The sequence below is a fragment of the Fusarium sambucinum genome, chromosome I, assembly GCF_050947815.1.
Source record: "Fusarium sambucinum isolate potato_lamoka chromosome I, whole genome shotgun sequence".
Classification (NCBI taxonomy): domain Eukaryota; kingdom Fungi; phylum Ascomycota; class Sordariomycetes; order Hypocreales; family Nectriaceae; genus Fusarium; species Fusarium sambucinum.
In genome coordinates, this window is record NC_139294.1 from 101,950 (window position 1) to 120,255 (window position 18,306).

The 18,306-nt window shown below is 45.2% G+C and overlaps 9 protein-coding genes across 9 annotated transcripts; 4 read left to right on the plus strand and 5 right to left on the minus strand.

The window, feature by feature from the left end:
- Positions 1-238: 238 nt before the first annotated feature.
- On the minus strand, positions 239-1,771 carry FSST1_002727 (FAD-dependent oxidoreductase; the record flags this gene model as incomplete). The annotated part of the gene is made up of 5 exons (XM_083228743.1): positions 239-1,210; positions 1,266-1,327; positions 1,381-1,532; positions 1,583-1,679; positions 1,729-1,771. The coding sequence occupies 5 exons, from the start codon at positions 1,769-1,771 to the stop codon at positions 239-241; spliced, it is 1,326 nt and encodes a 441-aa protein (XP_083086157.1).
- A 200-nt stretch (positions 1,772-1,971) lies between these two features.
- On the plus strand, positions 1,972-4,352 carry FSST1_002728 (amidase signature domain-containing protein; the record flags this gene model as incomplete). The annotated part of the gene is made up of 7 exons (XM_083228744.1): positions 1,972-2,001; positions 2,342-2,691; positions 2,759-2,780; positions 2,841-3,113; positions 3,167-3,361; positions 3,418-3,777; positions 3,828-4,352. 7 exons carry the CDS (start codon positions 1,972-1,974, stop codon positions 4,350-4,352), a joined length of 1,755 nt encoding a protein of 584 aa, XP_083086158.1.
- A 260-nt stretch (positions 4,353-4,612) lies between these two features.
- On the minus strand, positions 4,613-5,694 carry FSST1_002729 (CoA-transferase family III domain-containing protein; the record flags this gene model as incomplete). The annotated part of the gene is made up of 2 exons (XM_083228746.1): positions 4,613-4,923; positions 4,983-5,694. 2 exons carry the CDS (start codon positions 5,692-5,694, stop codon positions 4,613-4,615), a joined length of 1,023 nt encoding a protein of 340 aa, XP_083086159.1.
- Positions 5,695-6,381: 687 nt separating this feature from the next.
- On the minus strand, positions 6,382-7,344 carry FSST1_002730 (Alpha/Beta hydrolase protein; the record flags this gene model as incomplete). The annotated part of the gene is made up of 1 exon (XM_083228747.1): positions 6,382-7,344. One exon carries the CDS (start codon positions 7,342-7,344, stop codon positions 6,382-6,384), a length of 963 nt encoding a protein of 320 aa, XP_083086160.1.
- A 533-nt stretch (positions 7,345-7,877) lies between these two features.
- On the minus strand, positions 7,878-9,639 carry FSST1_002731 (MFS transporter; the record flags this gene model as incomplete). The annotated part of the gene is made up of 5 exons (XM_083228748.1): positions 7,878-8,131; positions 8,191-8,429; positions 8,481-8,907; positions 8,962-9,442; positions 9,490-9,639. 5 exons carry the CDS (start codon positions 9,637-9,639, stop codon positions 7,878-7,880), a joined length of 1,551 nt encoding a protein of 516 aa, XP_083086161.1.
- Positions 9,640-10,375: 736 nt separating this feature from the next.
- Positions 10,376-11,804, plus strand: FSST1_002732 (uncharacterized protein; the record flags this gene model as incomplete). The annotated part of the gene is made up of 4 exons (XM_083228749.1): positions 10,376-10,641; positions 10,697-10,949; positions 11,005-11,700; positions 11,757-11,804. 4 exons carry the CDS (start codon positions 10,376-10,378, stop codon positions 11,802-11,804), a joined length of 1,263 nt encoding a protein of 420 aa, XP_083086162.1.
- Positions 11,805-12,321: 517 nt separating this feature from the next.
- Positions 12,322-13,714, plus strand: FSST1_002733 (FAD-dependent oxidoreductase; the record flags this gene model as incomplete). Its single annotated transcript, XM_083228750.1, has 2 exons — positions 12,322-12,620; positions 12,682-13,714. The coding sequence occupies 2 exons, from the start codon at positions 12,322-12,324 to the stop codon at positions 13,712-13,714; spliced, it is 1,332 nt and encodes a 443-aa protein (XP_083086163.1).
- A 1,119-nt stretch (positions 13,715-14,833) lies between these two features.
- FSST1_002734 (uncharacterized protein) lies at positions 14,834-15,145 on the minus strand (the record flags this gene model as incomplete). The annotated part of the gene is made up of 1 exon (XM_083228751.1): positions 14,834-15,145. One exon carries the CDS (start codon positions 15,143-15,145, stop codon positions 14,834-14,836), a length of 312 nt encoding a protein of 103 aa, XP_083086164.1.
- A 1,612-nt stretch (positions 15,146-16,757) lies between these two features.
- FSST1_002735 (MBL fold metallo-hydrolase) lies at positions 16,758-17,597 on the plus strand (the record flags this gene model as incomplete). Its single annotated transcript, XM_083228752.1, has 1 exon — positions 16,758-17,597. One exon carries the CDS (start codon positions 16,758-16,760, stop codon positions 17,595-17,597), a length of 840 nt encoding a protein of 279 aa, XP_083086165.1.
- Between the last annotated feature and the right edge of the window lie 709 nt (positions 17,598-18,306).

Below are 18,306 nucleotides of genomic sequence, written 5' to 3' on the forward strand. Positions count from 1 at the left end.
ACTTATATAGCAGTCTCTCCTTGACCTTTATGTGAAAGTTTCTGTCTACGTATATTCTTAGTCTATACTATTGCTTGTATATTATTCTAATCTAGATGAATGCCGTTTTATCCAATCAACAATGAATAGGTATGTGTAATAGTGAATCGTGTATATGAAATTAGAGTCTCGCTTCGTATAATATAGCTTCTGTTAAGATATATAAATAATTACATATCTGAACCCTATTATTACAATGTTATATCCTTGCAGAAGGGTTGACACTGATAAGCTTGTGCATCCTGCTGACGGCTTCCTTCACATCATCGTTCGTATCATGAAACCATAGCCAATTGAATCGTCCCTGCTGTAGATGGGGTAGAATCTTGTTTAGGTCGTCCCCTGCCTCATGTTGGAAGAACATCATATCGCCAACCTCTGCCGCCTGTTCGAGCTGCTTTTGTGCCCGGGGCCGTCTGATCGAGTCGTAGGCGGTGAGAGCAGCCTGAATTGCTGGCAGCTGGCTGGATCCACGCTCAGGCTGCTTGGATAACTCGACAAGGACGGATGAGAGTACAAGAGCATCCTCGATGCCCTGAGCGGCACCAGCGGCCTGGAAAGGTAGAGATGCGTGGGCGCTGTCGCCGACTAGAGCAACACGGTCGCAGAAGTAGGATGCTGTGTGACGATGATGGAAGAATCCCCACTTGACGGGCTTGGCTTTGGCGAGGAGCTGACGGAATTTAGGGTCGACTCCAGGGCCCTCAAAGTCTGCCATCATTTGCCCGTGGGGAATAAGCTCTGTGACTGAATTCTCGAGCTTCCATGCATCAGGTGCATCGGCGACACAGAGAAGGTAACTGAATTCTTCGCCCCCAGTGATTCGGTAAGAGATAGCACTTTGCTTGTGGCCAAAGTAAAACTTGGCGACATCTGTAAGATCACCGAGAATCTCGTAAGCCTCAGACATGGGAATAACAGCGCGGTAGCAGTAAGAACCAGCATAGACTGGGGCAATCTGATTGGGATGCTTTTCAAGCACATGTCCTCTCACGGTACTCTTGATGCCATCCGCGCCGGCTAGTATACTGCAGTTGGCAGTTGTGCCATCTTGGAAAGAGAGGCTGACACCATCTGGGCGCTGCTCAATCTTTGTCAGACGCTTGCTGAACTGGACACTGTTTTTGGGGATGAAACTCGTCATAATTTCAAGTAACTCTTTGCGATGAACCTGATTTGGTGGTCAATTGCCTCGGTATCTTCATTGTTCAAGTCGATGCACTTACAGATTTGCGGGTATAGTCCGGATGACCCCATCCTGACTTTCCCACCCATGGCTTATCACGACCTGTGGCGATGTGAATTAGTATATTTCAAATGGCGGAAGGGTCAAATACATACCGAAACCTTCTTCCAGAAGCATTCCCTCAAAGAATATGGAATGCGCATCCTCACCCTTATTGCCGACGCAGATCTTCTCATACAGAGGTCGGAAACCAGGCTCAATCAGATCCATGGTGCGCATGCCATTTGGAGCAAATCCAATACCAGCGCTGAATAGTCAGTTAATTCTGAATCACGGCAATGCAGACAGCTTACTTACCCAACTGCTGAGAACTCCTTTGCGTCCTCATAAAGTGTGAATGAGATTCCTTTTTTATGGAGAGCCATTGCTAAGGCGAGACCGCCAATGCCAGCGCCTACAAAACAAGTTAGGATTGCTGGGCAACGGAATCGTGTCATACTCACCAACGATGGCGACATGAAATTCCTTCTCGGAGGTTACAGCCATTGCGATGTGATTTCTTCAATGTGTATGTGTGGAGATAGAGCTTGGATCAGTTGTCGTTTGTTGGCAATCGTAGCCGTCACAGAGGTTCTTATTAATTGAGTCTAGGTAACTCTAACTACAGCCCATAAGCGCGGGGGAAGACCGGCATCGATTGTCTCAAATCAAACCAACCTATTTTCCGCTAGTCGTAAGACGCGAAGATGGGCGACGAAGAAAGCGCGAAAGGCCGGGTGAGTGGATGCTAACCGGTTATCAGTCTCTTCTCGGGCAAGACGCTCTCCTCTGCTGTTGACTACTTTGCGGAGAAACTGAGATATTGACAAGGCTTGTCAAGGCGATAAGACTAAGCTAGGCTACACGACAATGTCTTGTGGATCTTTCCCCGAGTCGCAGTCTACCCCACGTTGCCATCTTCCCCATTCTATGGCTCCATATGCAGTCCACGTGACTGTCTCATGACTCCGGAAAGGATCCCGACAGTCCCGTTATCTCCGCGGCTCTATCCTCCTCGTTCGACTTCAGTTACCCGAATGGGTGGATGGTCCAATGCTTATCATGGCTCCAACATAGAGATCGGCTAACTCCGTGGCCTCATGTAATATATCTGTGCGTGGTATAGCCAGCATTCTGGTATTCCATGTCTTCGGTATCAAATCTTCTGTAACATCGACGAATTCTCTGTTCAACACTACGATGGTGGTGATTTCCAAAAAAGGTGCTTCCGATACCCAACGACCTTGGATAGAAATTGTTGCGGCCAAAAGAGCCATTCGAGATACTCAGCTTGAGAAATACCGACCGGATGCTAATTCAAATGTGAGCGTGTTGGGTGCTGATATAGTCGATGTCCAAGAGATAATTAGCCTGTTGGTTATAAAACAGATCCCGGCTCTTGAACGTATACGTGGTTACGTCGCAAGGTGAGTGAGCATTTGAATATGCACAGTAAGAGACATATTAGCATGTTTTCTAATAGACATCATCCAGGTCGTATAAAGCACATCAAAAGGTAAATATTCAACTCCGTTCCTAATCTCCCGTAGAGTGAACATTTGGCTAATAAAGATAGACAAACTGCCTCACAGAGATTTGCTTTGACGATGCCATTCAGCAAGCACATCGTCTTGATAAATTCCAACGCGAAAACGGCCGTCTGATAGGTCCATTACATGGTGTTCCTATAACAGTAAAGGATCAATTCAACATCAGTGGTTTAGATTCTACGATGGGATATGTAGGAAGAGCTTTCGCACCGGCGTCGTCTGACGCTCCTCTTGTCAAGCGTTTGAAGGAACTCGGAGCCGTCATTATCGGAAAAACAAACCTCCCTCAGAGCATTATGGTGAGCAGAAACTCTTAAAGCTGATATGCAAGATGGATGGCTGACAAACCCAGTGGTGCGAGACAAATAATCCACTCTGGGGTCTGACAACACATCCAGATGACCCGGCACTCACTCCTGGTGGTTCTTCTGGAGGAGAAGCAACCGTGTTGGCTCTTGGCGGCTCCCTGGTTGGCTGGGGTACAGATATTGGAGGCTCAATACGCATTCCAAGTCATATGAATGGGATTTGGGGTTTGAAGCCAAGCGTGAGCCAACCACTATAGCAGAATCCTCGAGGTGAAGCAGCTAACGTTTAACTTAGAGCGGTCGAATGACGTACCGGGGTGTCGAGGTCACAGTAGACGGCCAACAACACATACCTTCGTCTGTAGGTCCAATGGCAAGGTCAATGAGCTCACTCGTATTGGTCACCAAATTGGCTATTGAAGCAGAGCCTTGGACTACAGATCCACAGCTGCCACCACTTCCATGGAAAGAAACAGTCTTTCAGACGTTTTTCGAGCGACCACTTGTCATAGGTGCTTTGTTGGATGACGGCCTGGTAAAGGTGCATCCGCCTATCGAGCGAGTTTTCCGTCAGCTTGTAGACAATCTCAAGACAGCTGGACATGAGGTTGTGGAGTGGGACGCAAGCCTACACACCGAGTTCATCGATTTAATGGTAGGTCGCTCAGTAACACATAGTCTAAGGAGATACTGACGTCTTTACAGGACAAGTACTATACATCTGATGGAGGTGAGCACATTCGGATAGCTGTGTCAGACGGTGGTGAGCCTTTTGTACCCCAGATCCAAGCGTTGGTTGACCGTGGCAAACCCATCTCCGTATACTCATACTGGCAACTTAACAAACGCAAGGTGGCAGCTCAAAATGCATATCATGACATGTGGAACTCTATACGCTCTCCATCGGGAAAGATGGTTGATGTGCTCCTCGTACCTACAATGCCGCATACCGCAGTACCTCATGGAAGTTGTCGCTGGACTGGTTATACCAAGGTTTTCAACTTTTTGGACTACACTGCATTGGCATTTCCTGCGGGCAAGGCGAATAAAGACCTTGACGACAAGTACAATGTGAAACATGAGCCCCGAAACGAGACAGATGCTTGGAATTGGGGTTTGTATGATGGGTTGAAGATGGAGGGCCGTGATGTTGGATTACAGCTCGTTGGAAGACGATTCGAAGAGGAGAAGGTACTGGGAGTCATGACACAGATTGAGAAGTTACTATAGATGGTGATACTTAGACGCATCTACGGTCGTATGAAGAAATAATTAAATCATTATCACTTCTTGACATTAATATTCGATCTCCCGCACCTAGTGTAAGGAACAACGATGTTGTTGTATGTCAAATGAATGTATGAACAAGTAGGCGACGGTTGTAGGAATCGACCAGGGCGCATTACAGACGCAAGGCCTGGTTTATCATGCAATCATATAACAAACGCTAGAATGATTTGAAACTTTGATGTTATATTTGTCAGATCTATCTATGCAGACCGAAAGGTTCGGAAAGCATGATGGCAGAATGGTACAGGTGGGCTGTCCCACTTGGGCATAATCTCATCCACATCATACTTAACTACAGGTCCCAGTACCCGTAGATCAGATCCAAAAACAGAATCAGAGAAATGCACGTAGTACTTTTCATCCTTGATCAGATTGCTCTCCTTCTCCCATGCCTCCAGAATGGCGTAATACAGGCGTAATACAGTGGAGCTACATGGATATCGCTGGACCAGCTGGGGAACTTGTACTTGTTGTTGATCTGTGCCACTGTGTCCCTTTGATATAACCGGACCTAGGTGTCAAGCGTAGCCATGTTGTACGCTGTAAGAGAGGCGTGCCCATGATAAGAACCTCCAAACTTGGCTCGATCGCGGATGCCACACATGATGGTCAGAGCAGTCAGGATACCCGTCGACATGTCGGATATGGGCAGACTGGGCAGTACGCCTTGACCTGGTGGACAGTTGAACGACTGACCCATGACCCACTCGCTTCCGGCAGCAGCATCAGCAACCTGTTGCCAGCCAGGTCGCTCCGCATAATAGCCATCAGGACCATAGCAGTTCTCATCTACGTAGATAATACCCTTGCCTCGCTTGTTGGCGAGATCAAGTGCAGCCTTGAGACCAAAAACACGGCGCTCGAAGGACCGCAGACGATAGCCTTGCAAAATGACATCCGCTTGTCCAAACAGCTCCATGAGCTTTGCATGATCAGCCGGGTCTTCCAGGTCCAGATCAATGGTAGTTTTGCCCGCCATGAGGGCTGAGGGCTGAGTAGGCGTGTAATCCTTGAGCTTGGATGAGTTGACACGGATGACTTCAGCACAAAGAGAGGCAAGAGCTGCTCCAGCGGCGGCTCCAGCGATGATTCTAGTCAATTCGACTACTTTGATACCAGCCAGAGGTCGCTTGTTGGCCAAGTCGGGGAATGGGCAGGGTGCAGTCTCGGTTTGTCTCTTGTAGTTGATGAGAGGGTGTCGTGATAAGGATTTGCCCATATCAGTCTGACGCCATCCTTCGGGCGAGTGAACGATGGATCCGGACAGTCCCTTCTCAAACATGAGCTGCTCAATCTCCCGAGCGCGGTATGTACGAGGTTTTACTCACGCTGAGTGTGAACCCGTGCGCCCAAGACCAGAGTTGATGCTGACCGCCAAAGGGGTAAAATCGTCCTCGAGTATCCACGAGGCATCGGCATCTTCAAAAGAGGGATTAAAAAAGACGCTGGAGGGTGACGATTCTTCTGCGACAGTGGTGGTTGTCGGTTGATTAGATGTAGTCAGAATTGTAGTCGACGAGTGTTCATCGACTGATATAGTCGCAGTAGTGATTGCAGAGGCAGACTCAGATATGACAACAGAAGACGCTGTTGTGGAAGGCTCTACATCCGAGATCGTGCTTGTCGTTGTTGAGATCCCGCTGGAAGCAACTATCGCGGTTGTTGAGGGACTCGGCTTGCATGGGCTTGCGTATCTGTTACCGCAACACACAAGGGCCACCAATGCCAGGGAAATCCGCGTTGCTTTTATCATGGTTAGATTGGTAAGTCAAAGACTGTAGATGCAAAGGCCAAGTAGTATTTTCTTTCTTGATGTATTTATTAAATCAAGACTTGCTTCCCTAGCATTACTACCTACTAGACTCTTACAATAGCTAGAGTCAGTTCAAGCGCATCCCAACCATCTACTGAACCTCTCTCTCCATACCTAATGCTAACAATCGCACGACGCCTCCACGAAGCACTACTACTAAATTGGGGCATACTTCTCCAGCCACTTTCTCATTACCCCTGTTGCAGGATATTCTTCGTCGCCAAGTTTCATGAGAAGCGTGACATGTCCTTCGAAGCCCTCTCCCTCGAAGACATGTAAATCAACATTCGTACCAGCAACCTTCAAAGCAATAGAAAACTCTACCGCCTGTCGAATATCTCCCTTCCGCTGGACATGAAGGAGAAGAAACGCTCGAGCATTGGGACTGGCTGCGTGTAAAGTGGGTGACATTGCCTCCAACCTCTCTGGGTTGCTGCCCAATGCATGAAGCATGTTGGTGACAATTGATCCCGTGTTGTCAGCAATAGACGCAGCTGCATTGTAGTTTGAGCCATCAAGCGCAATGATTCCTCTTAAATGACTGATGTCGAAGCCGGCTTTCTGTGCATAACTTGCATCAATGCCGACTAGGCTCACAACATGAGCGCCCGAGCTATGACCCATCAAGACAACGCTATCAGGATCGACACCAAGCGCCTCTGAGCTTCTTATTATGTATGACACAGCGTCGGCGACTTCTTGTACCTGTTCCTCCACGGTAACACTTGGAATGAGGGCGAAATCGACAGAGGCAAATGCATAGCCAAGATCGTTCAAGTATTTGACTTTCACTGAACCAACAGAGTCGAGATAAGTACCGATTATCCAACTTCCTCCATGGACAAAGACGATAATTGGCGCCTTCCGGGATTTCGATTTCGATGTGGGTTCCCAAAAACTCAGGCGTTGAGACTCCTTATCTCCGAAAACAATGTCTGTCCCACCTTGCGGGACATCAGCGTTCATTTCTGACATGAGTTTTTGTACTCTTTCAAGATTTATGTCTTCATTTGTATCTTCGTACATTGAGAGACCGGTAATCTCATTTCCCCTTGCCGCTGCGGAGATGAGGTTGGACTTGTTAGGTGAACTTTCTAGGGATGTATTTGTGGAGGGCATTTTGAGAGTCTAGGAAATGGAAAGTGAGAATAAACAATGTGATTGAATTATAATATAAAGTACTGGAAAGATAAGAAGATGAGGTAGATATTTAAACCTATGTTATTGCTGCTGCCTATCAAGTGTGCATAAGCTCGTGTATAAGATAAGAACAGTGGATACTTAAGTCCTTAGTACTGATAATTACCTATCTAGAGATAGAAATACGTCGACAGGATCCTGCAGTTCGGATTAACAGTTACTGCGGTTGTTGTTGCTTATATTCTAGATAAATCAGGCTGCAATCCTGCAAGCCTCGTTCTCCAACCCTCAATTTTCTATAACGTTATCGCTCCGCAGCTGCAAGGACCGAATGCGTTGTCTATGGTATTATGAATGGAGAGGCAGTTCAGTCAGAGGATATTTCTTTAAAAGAATTAACTCTACAATAGAGTAAAACAGCCACTTACGCTATATCTAGTATGATTCTACTTACTATAGTCTATCTATAATTGTTTATTTAATATTCTCTAGGCCTCGCTGAACGAGAAGAATTAAGAGCTGCGTCGGCCATTTGGCTCAAAGGGAAACAAGACTGCAATCAGAGCTAAGGCACTAAATAGGGCTGCATATACGTAAAGCGGCACAGCCGTTGCGGTGTTGCCAGACGAAGCCACAAAGGCTGACACAATACCCATGATCCGATTAAAGGACACTGCGATGCCACTTCCAGTAGCGCGATGCGCTGATGGAAGGACCTCGGCCGTATAGGCATAAAATGTACTGTAGTAGATGTTGATACAGCAAGCTGGAGCGCGATCCCGGCGTTAGTAATCCATAACTACTAAGGAGAGACTGGTGGCTTACAGATAGCACAAGAGATGCCAACATTCTGTTCATCGGTCTTAATCCCGGTAATGCCAAAAAAAAGAGCCATGCCTGAAAGCGCGCCAATAAACATGGTATACTTGCGTCCCAATCTCGTTGTAACGAGGTAGCCCGCGATGAGTGGTCCAGGAATTCCAGAAATCGTTGTCAATGTCAGGTTTCGATACGTCTCGAATTGCGATACCGTCTTCCCGGGTATTCTAGTTGAGAGGTAGGCCCTATTCCCAAGTCAGCGTTGTTTCATATGGAGGAGAACATGGTCCACCTACGGGAGGAATACATAGAACAGTGGATAGGCCAATCCTATGATCGCCCACGAGGCCCATATCAGGAGCGTGCTTGAAATTGTCTTTTGAGAAACGAAAAGACCTTGAATATGGCGTTTGACCTCACTAACAACAAACGTATTCTTCTCCTTCTGTTTCAAGTGTATTTCCCCACAAGCTTGAAGTTGCTCCAACGTTAGGGTGCAAGGCCTGTTGTACTTGTGAGCCTGATCCTGGTAATATCTTACCAGATCCGCATCTCGCCCATTTGTCAGAAGGTATTTCGGAGTTTCCACAAGTCTTATCACTGTAACACGGAGTACAGAGAGGACAAAAACGAGTGCGCCGCACGTGAACATAACGTAGCGCCAGCCAGCGTTGTTATTCCACCCACAGTCATCGCTAGCGGAACAATTCCAACGACTTTGAGCTATTTCAGAAAGTTAGAGCATGCAAATATGCGGCGGAGGAAGTATTGACGCACTCATGAAGCCCCAGGCAACAAATCCAGTAATCGATTGGCCTAATCCCCACCACGCAGCTAGCGCAGTAACTACCCATTGTTTGTCGCCTGGAAGAAACTCAAGAAGAACTGTCGGATCAAGAATCAAGTTTCCGCCGGACCCAAATGTCGATATTGCTAGGAAAGCGCACAAAAACGGAAGATTAGGAGCAGCGCCCCCCACGATCATGGCGAGAGAAGTGATCCAGAGCGTCACATTGAATGCCAGCCGTCTCCCAAGCATGTCAGCACTAAATCCCCAGAACAATGCGCCCACGACGAGACCGACATTCTGGGCTACGACTCCTGCATTGATGTAGGAAGACGCAGTGGCAAGCTCTCGAAATGCTTGGGGCCCAGTTACACCCTGTACCATAGTCAACAGCGAGTCCACAGCATAGCCAAAACCGTTGAGGAAGAAGAGCTTCCAGTCAAAAGGCGTCCAGCCGAGCTTGCCGTTTGCCTATTTCGTGTAAGTGCAAGGCCTGGTCGCAGGGGAGAAAGACCGACATCGTTAACGAGGCGAGTTTTCATTGCAAGTACCTCATCCTCAAAGTCGGATTCGAGAATATCTTGACCAATCGAACTCGAAAGGTCTGCAGCATCATCATTGCTTCGAATACTGGTGTCAATCTGGTTTTGTTTCAGGGGTAGAGCCATAATAAGACCTTGAAATAATGAAAACGAAGCTGAAACTGAACAAAGTCTACTTGACTGACGTTCAAATGTACACATACAAAGGATAGCGGTAGGATTATATGTTTTATAGTTCGGTTTCGGAAACCATCTCTACTACCACAGTTACCTCCTCATTATGCATCGGCAATTCAAATAAGCTGAGTTAGTGATGTTTGCATCATGACATATTGCTCTTGCGTGATAACGGGCCCAGACCCTGTGAACAACATATACACCAGCTCGGGACTCGTATGTCAAGGTTCCGACTTCTTCAAAATGAGTCTGAGAAGAGGGTAGCTAAATATGCCTTTCAACTAGTGAATGACGAAATGCCCCCTGGGCAATTAGATATGGGCCTTTATGAACACCAGCCCCACACATTTTACATAAGCCACCCTTCGTAGAGCCTAGCATTACCAAAAATCACTCACACCATCTGCGACATTCGTTATCTAGCTTACCTATAGAGCCAAGATTTCGATCGGAATGGCGGGTCTGTCTCTGACATGACAGGAAGTGTAGGGAGACCCTAGGAACCGCCTGAATCCCTGTGGCAGCGGCGTGATATCATAATAATTCCGAGGCTCCCACGACGATATAGTACATTTTTGTGAGCATGGGTTGGGAAGCCTCGAAAACAAATTACTACCTCTCTCTCTCTCTAAGAAAGTCGATGCTATTGCTCTTTTGACTCAGGTAAATCACAGGCGGACCAAATATGTCGACTTCAGAACAATTAGGGAAGGGTGTCAAAGTCGCCATTATTGGAGGTGGTCCTGCCGGCCTTGCAGCTGCTATCGAGTTTGGCAGGTTGCCCTTTGTAGAGTGGCATCTTTACGAGCAGAAACCAACTATCAGTGAAATTGGAACTGGCATCACCTTGCAGCGTAGCACCTGGAGCTTACTGGAGAAGCTCGGGGCGTCCAAACACCTTGGACCGAACGACTTCTTCAGGTCCTCGGATGGCCACGATTACCAATACAGGTCAGTTAGGAGCCTTTTGCTTTTGAGGATGTACGCTGATGAAATTCTATTCTAGAGACGGGATACGTGGCATAGTTGTGAAGCAGACCTATCCGCCAGCGCATGTTGCTCCTCATCAGGCTCCCTGCCGAGTTCACAGAGGTAAATTGCAGAGGGCATTGTTGAAAGAAACAGATCCATGCCGTATTCGACCGGGCATGAAATTGGGTAGTATCGAGTTGCTACCCTGTGGCAAGCTTCACCTAACATTTGACAACGGCTTCACCGATAATGTCGACCTCCTCGTTGGTGCTGATGGTATTCGATCTGTGAGTTTGTACCATATTTCATCATTGACAGCAGCAACACCAAACTCATCATCAGAAGGTCGTTAGAAAGTTTGCTTATCCGGATCATTCCGTCCACTACACAGGCCTGACCGCTTATAGAGCGGTAGTCAAAGTGTCTGACGTCGAGCGGATAACCGGCATGTCGAGATCTTCAGCATTTTGGTATGGCACCGAGGGCAAGTGGATTTATACAGCTCCATTAAACAATGAAGACTGGGAAGTCACCTGCAGAATCGCGGAGGCCGACGACGGCAACCGGTCGACCTGGGGCAAAGAAGTCAGTGTGGCCAAGTTCATCGAAAACTTCGAGGAATATTGCGAGCCAATTCAGAAGCTTTTGTCACTCATCACTCAGATCAAACGGTTTGACTACTTTGGTGGGACAAGACTGCCCTCAGTCGTCAGTCATCCATCTATCGCTCTTATCGGAGACGCGTCACATCCCTTGTCTGGTGCTTTTGGTGCTGGCGCCGCATTCGCTCTCGAAGACGCAAATACGCTGGGACAAGCGATCCGATGGGCTGCTTCGTCAACTGGAGGTTTGAAAGATGCTCTGAATCTTTTTGACAGCGTAAGATCGCCCTACTATCGTGCTCTATACCAGACCATGGACGACATTGCTGCTTCCCACGAAAAGACATTGGATGAGGCTACGTCGGTTGAGGACGAAATTATCGGCCGAATCGCGAATGTCTCAAATGAGGAGCGCAAGTGGATGTATTATCATGATGTAAGTTTAAAGTCCTTCTTCCCAATAGTTCGACAACTCTAATCAGCCGTTAATAGGTAGACCAAGCATTTGAGGATGCTGTCTTAGGCATCGCAAAGGAATAGGTCATTAGATTAGTGGAATAGCCCTCATTCTGTAAATCTGAATATTAACGCATCGTAAATAACTCAAGTTCCACACAACAGTAAAGCAGACCAGTTTCCACACCATTGACTTGTCCTTGGGCGTGTAGTGTACTTGCGACCTCATCTCTTGTAATCCACGCGTTGTTCCACCGGATAAACGCCACAGCTTCTTGACTCACAACCGCTATTTTAGCTGGATTTTGTTAGGGCAAGCTGAAAATATTAACTTACATGGTATTGTACTTGTCTGTCTTCTAAAGTCTATCCGATAATAACGACAAGTGGAACTCTACACGCAAATTTGACCCGACCCCCACTTGTTCGTCTTTTGCCAGATGGATGGCGCGATACCGCTCTTCGTGCCAGGCCTTACCAATGACCATGTTCCGTGTTTAAATACAGACATCATCCCTGGAAGTATGTAATGCCACAACTGATTAGATAAATCCAATCAATGGAGTAACATCCCTGCACCGAATATTTCTGTCACAACACCATGTCAACAAGCCCTTTTAAAGTGATTGTTGTCGGCGGTGGACCTGTCGGTATACTCACGGCGCACGCCCTTCACCAAGCGGGCATAGAATTTATCGTTCTTGAGCAGCGAAGCGATATATTTGAAGATGTCGGTGCCAGTCTCATCGTCAGCCCACACAACCTAAGAGTGTTTCATCAACTCGGTCTATGGAATCATCTTGAGGGAATTGGGTATCCGCTCCTACACCACTCACAAGGGTTTGATGCACGGAAGCACAGGTTCAGGCGTTCCTATACTCTCAGCATCCTACAGAAAAAGTAAGTAACTGTTGGTACATTACCTTTCTCTGTTCTTGTCAATTACTTACATAGACAATAGTCATGGGAGTTCTCTTATAGCATTTCATCGAGCCGAGCTGGTCAAAGCACTGTATGAAAATTTGCCCGAAGATGCAAAAACACGCTATCTTTTGGGCAAAAAACTTACCAGTGCTGTAGCAACCCCAACGGGAATAGACGTCGTTTGTGCCGATGGGCATTCCTACTCGGGGTCCATCATCATTGGCGCCGACGGTGCCCATTCTAAGACCCGTTCGATTATGCGCTGCTGTGCGCTCCAAAGTGACCCATCACTTGCTTCCGTCTGGGACCCTGAAATCCCTTTCACATCTGCCTACAAGTGCCTCTGGGCTTCCTTCCGTCGGCCCTCGGAGCCTGGGGACAGTTACGAAACTCAAGGTCAAGACCGCAGTCTGATGTACCTGACAGGCCGTGACAAAGGCTGGTTATTCTTATACGAGAAGCTTGATCAGCCGTCTAACCAAAGGTGCCTTTATGACAAAAAGGCTATTCAGTCCATTAGGGACACCTTCGCAGACTGGCCGCTCAATGAACAATTGACGGTTAAAGATGTACTCCAAGACCCTGATGTCATTGAGGGCATGACTAATCTAGAGGAGGGAGTTGTTGGTAAAGTCAGTTGGAACGGTCGCATCGTACTTGTAGGGGATGCATGGCATAAATTTACCCCCAACTCAGGTCTGGGTTTCAACAATGGTATACAGGATGTAGTATCATTGTGTAACAAACTACGAGCATTGATATGCATAGAGGACAAGCCAGATGCGGCGGCTCTGGACACTATCTTCAACAATTATCAGGCTGAGAGGTGTGAGCCGTTAAGGGCGGATTATCTGCGTTCCGCTCACGCGACGCGATTATCAACTTGGGCGACCAGAATGGATTATCTTCTAGGAAGGTATATCTATTCTATTCCCTATATCCAGCGATTTCTCACTGCTTATTATACCTCTCCGAAAATTAGTCAGGGGCTTATCCTAGACTATATTTTAGCGTCTGAGCCTTTGTTGGGCAAAGTTCTATGGAAGTATCCTATAAAAAGTAGTATTTAAAAGATAGAATAGATTTATTACTTCCTTTTACTCTTATAATAAGGCTTTATAAAATAATATTACTTTTTTAATAAATATCTCTAAAGGAATACCTATTAATTAATTTTAATATAACTATATCTAAGGATATATATAAGAAAAAGGTCTTAGTTATAAGATTATTTATATTTCCTTATATCTCTAGAAAGAAAAACTATTTATACCTTTTTATTATTTATATATATATATAAGACTTTAAATATATTTTAAGGTTTTATACCTTTTATAAATCCCTATTAAAATTAGTTATTAAGATATTACTTATTATAAGGTAGTTTATTTCTATATATTTATTAAGAATATTATTATATAATTTATTTTTTTATAATACTTATTAATCTTCAATTATGCTAAAAATGTGGCTGCACCTAACTTCACTAGCAGTCTATAGCAGCCTGTAAAAACAAGCAGTAGTCCAAACCGTATCGAAGCATTTTCCAGGCTTCGAGTTAAAACAGGAACGTAGTAGGAGTGTTCTCGTTTGACTCTTATCTCTGGGAGCAAGCCTGTCTCCAATACAATGGGTGCTGTTTACATTTGTATGTGTGCATGCACATTCTTCGTCCGGGTAACTATGAATTACTATGAACCTCCAAAACGATCTTCCGTATATGTTAAGTTGAAACTATACAAATGCAGTCGCATCTAATCTTCGAAATGGATGAGTTGATAAGACATGAAAAACATTCATATGACAACTCGCAATCCAAAGAATATTAGAAAGTCGAAGAAATGTCAACAAGCCCAGACTTTGTTTGTGTATTTGGCTGTCCATGTATAGACCTTGTGACTAATAGTCTGCACCATAGGTAACAACGACAAGTTATCATCGATCGAATTTTGTCTTTCAAAACACATCTTGCATACAACCTAGATGAAACAGGCAAGATAGCTAATATCTTATTTCCAGAGGGCCCAACCGCCAAACACAAAGCTGGATGTACATAACAATGATTCATTCATCCATCGATGGTCTCCTCAAGGGATTGACCTCTGAGCTTGCACTTTCATGTCACTCTTTGAGATTTTACACCTTTTTAGAAGGGTAGTCAACCTCGTCGGCACCAATTAAATCTTCCTTCATACTCCTGATGCTTGTGAATCGAGACAGGAGGTTAGTACTGGTAGTCTTATCATTGGTGCCGAAGCCCGGCACCCTCCAAAAGGCTGGTGACCAACAATGGCGCCACTGCTCTTGCAGTTGACATAGAAATTACCAGCAGACTGTCGAAGAGCCCTCTCAGCTTCGGCAATGGCGGTTCGGTCGCGGGCAAAGACGGCGCCAGTAAGGGCAAACGTGGTAGACTTGTCGATCAACTCCATAGTTCGTTTATATTCGTCATCTGGGTAGACGTAGACGTAGAGGATAGGACCAAATAGCTCTTTCTTCATGAGGTTATGCAAGGGGACTATCGACTTCAACGCTCTCTGGAACACACTGGTCGGTGGTATAGACGACGACTGTCTTTCAAAGTGTCCACAGTCATTCTCTGAAATATTCAGTTTTCTCATTGATGAGACAACAGGAAAGTCGCCCTCTATTCCAGGGCAAACGTACTCGACGCGTCAGAAACTACCTGTAGGGAGAGGGAGGATCGAGCTTTCTAGTCTGAGTAAACGGACCCTGGGGGAGACGTTCCACAAAACGCGTATTGCTTTCAAACGTGCAATGGCAAATCGAAGGCTGGGAATCACGAGTAAGGGATACCTGGGACTTTTTCATCAGCGCGTTCAACTTGGAGATGTCGTATACGTGCTTGACAGGTGCCCAATACCTTATACCTTGAGAAAGGTGGGGAGTGACATTAGTGAGAGTAAGTTTCGGTTTATTGGGGAATGTTTTGTCTATGGTATTATGAATGGAGAGGCAGTCCAGTCGGAGGATATTTCCTTGGAAGAATTAACTCTGCAATAGAGTAAAATAGCCACTAAAGCTATCTCTAGTATTATTTTACTTACTATACTATATCTTTACTTGTTTATTTATTAGCCTATCTTATCTGCTTTAATTAGACAAGTAGCTAGACGTTATCTTATTATCCCTATATATTATATTAACTCGTTTACCTGCTTCTTTTACAGTATATTTTATAAAATTATAGAACGAGGTTCTATTTGCATTTTAATGAAATAATTACAGTTACTAGAACTTTGGCTATATTTAGCATTATCTATTCTCCGTAGTAGTATATTATAACCTTATTTTAAGAAGTTATACTTTATCGTTCTCATATATATAATTATCACTTAGTTCTTTAATCTTTATAGGTGAATATTATGCATTTGCCTCAGGGTTCTTCTTGGCTGTCCGAAGCTCCGAAAGATTTTTGTTTTAAGCTAATATCTCGTATTAATCTCGTTGGACTGATTTTCCAGGGAAGAGTCTCGCTTCGGGGCCATTGATCTCGTTTACTGATTCCTATTGTGCAACCGTTGTTTCATGTTCCAGACTCATAGATCTTCTTCCATGATATTGTTTCTTTAAAAAGACATGCTTGTTTATCTTGGAAGTCTGATGACCTGTGGTTAGCAAAGGCCCAGTCCTTGAATAAATTATGCTCTAACGATGCAATGATTTCTTGTAATCCATGCTGATCTCTTTACGTTATCATGAAAATGCTTAAAGCACTAGATAGAAGACAATACCGTCGTAGACAGCATGTATTAGTCTTTGTCATCATATGCACTACGATTATTTATGGGTCGGGTTTTATAGCTTTTTACAGCTTAGCGGCAACACTACTGTCTAAGCTTGAGTAGAAGGTCCATTAAAGAATTTGTCAGTTACTGTCACCGGCATCCAGATGAATAACTTCTGGGGTGATTGTACTTTTTGATTTTTAATCCTAAGGGAATACTGGCTTATTTTAACATTTAGTGTTGATTGCTTACAGAATGTGAAAGTATAAAGTTATCATAAACAATTCACCGATGCCACATTTAAATAGGTATCAAATTACTTAACGGTTCTTCTTCAAACTATTTTCAAACACTACTTTCAATCATGGCTATATCCACACCTACATTCAAGAGCAAAGTCAACATCACTCATATCGGGACTGCCACCGCGATTCTCGATATCGATGGCATTACTTTTCTGACCGATCCTTTCTTCTCTCCAGCTGGCACTGAATGGCCGACTACACCCGGAGGGCCACCCCTCAAAGTTCATGATGATCCAGCATTAAAGATGAATGAACTGCCTCATATCGATGCCGTTCTTTTAAGCCATGAGAACCATCCTGACAATCTTGATGAGTTTGGACGTCAGCTTCTAGATGCCCGTCACACTTTCACCACTAAAGATGGGGCAAACAACCTTGCTCCACGCCCCAGTGTATACGGCTTTTCTGACTGGGAGAAGAAAGACATTCGTATCTCTGGCAAAACGTTCCACATTACTGCCACGCCATGCAAGCATTGGCCTGGTCATGAGTGCGTTGGATTTATCGTCCACACTGAGGACTTTGGAGTCGCCCCTGATGGTCGCCCATACGCCATCTACTTTACCGGCGATACTGTTTATGTCGAGGAATTGGCCAAGATGGCCGACAAGTATCACATCGCCGTTGCTCTGATGAATCTTGGCAAAGCTTCTTTCGATGGCATCAACAGCGAGGGAGAGCCCGGCCACCCAGGTGAAGTCCTTCAAATTACTATGGACGGTCGTCAAGCTGCTCGTCTCTTCCGAGACATCAAGGCAGACGTACTGGTGCCAATGCACTATGAATCTTGGGGCCATTTTACTCAACATGAGGAGGAATTGAGTGAAGAGTTCAAGCAGGAGGGAATCTTGTCGAATGTTCGCTGGCTCAGACCCGGAAAGGCCGTGGTGATCAACTGATTTTTTCCCCATATCATGGAAAGGAAAAGAACTGTCAATGAGTATACAGGTACAAAACAAAGGTTTCAACAAACGTGTAAAATGAAACATACAATTAGTACAATAGAAATAGTATACTGGGTAGAGAATGCATAATATCAACTAACCTCCCTGACCAACATTAAATCCACCGTCTTGAACATTCTTCAGATTTTCTGGTGCTAGTTAATTTCAGTTACTATTGTATTGGCATCACAACATTATGTTGTTTTGTCTTCAGAAGGTGCTGCCTATTATTTTTACTTAGCCATTCGAACGCGGGCGACACATGCGCACACAAAATTCCTCTTGCCAGCTATGTCTCTTCATATTCAAGCGCTTAAGAGCTTTTCAGTTGCACATCATCGCCAAAGCCCTCCAAACTAGATGGCCTGCATATCTATAGAACAACAAGAAGGCTGACATCGGCAGAACCTCCTGGTATCTTACTCAATTAAGTAGACCCTTTTCAGAGTTGTCAAATGTCGAGGTAAAAAATATTGGTTCTTCCTTGGGTAGGTACTACTGTATTGAACTAAAAAGGCAGCTACACAAAATAAATTTTAGCTTTAAGCTATGCCTGTTATAGTTAACTTATTTTCCTTGTCTCCAATTTCCAATTTCCAATGTTAAAGTGGATGCGTGGAGACTTAATAATATTATTAATCGATATTTCAGTCGCTGGGAAGTT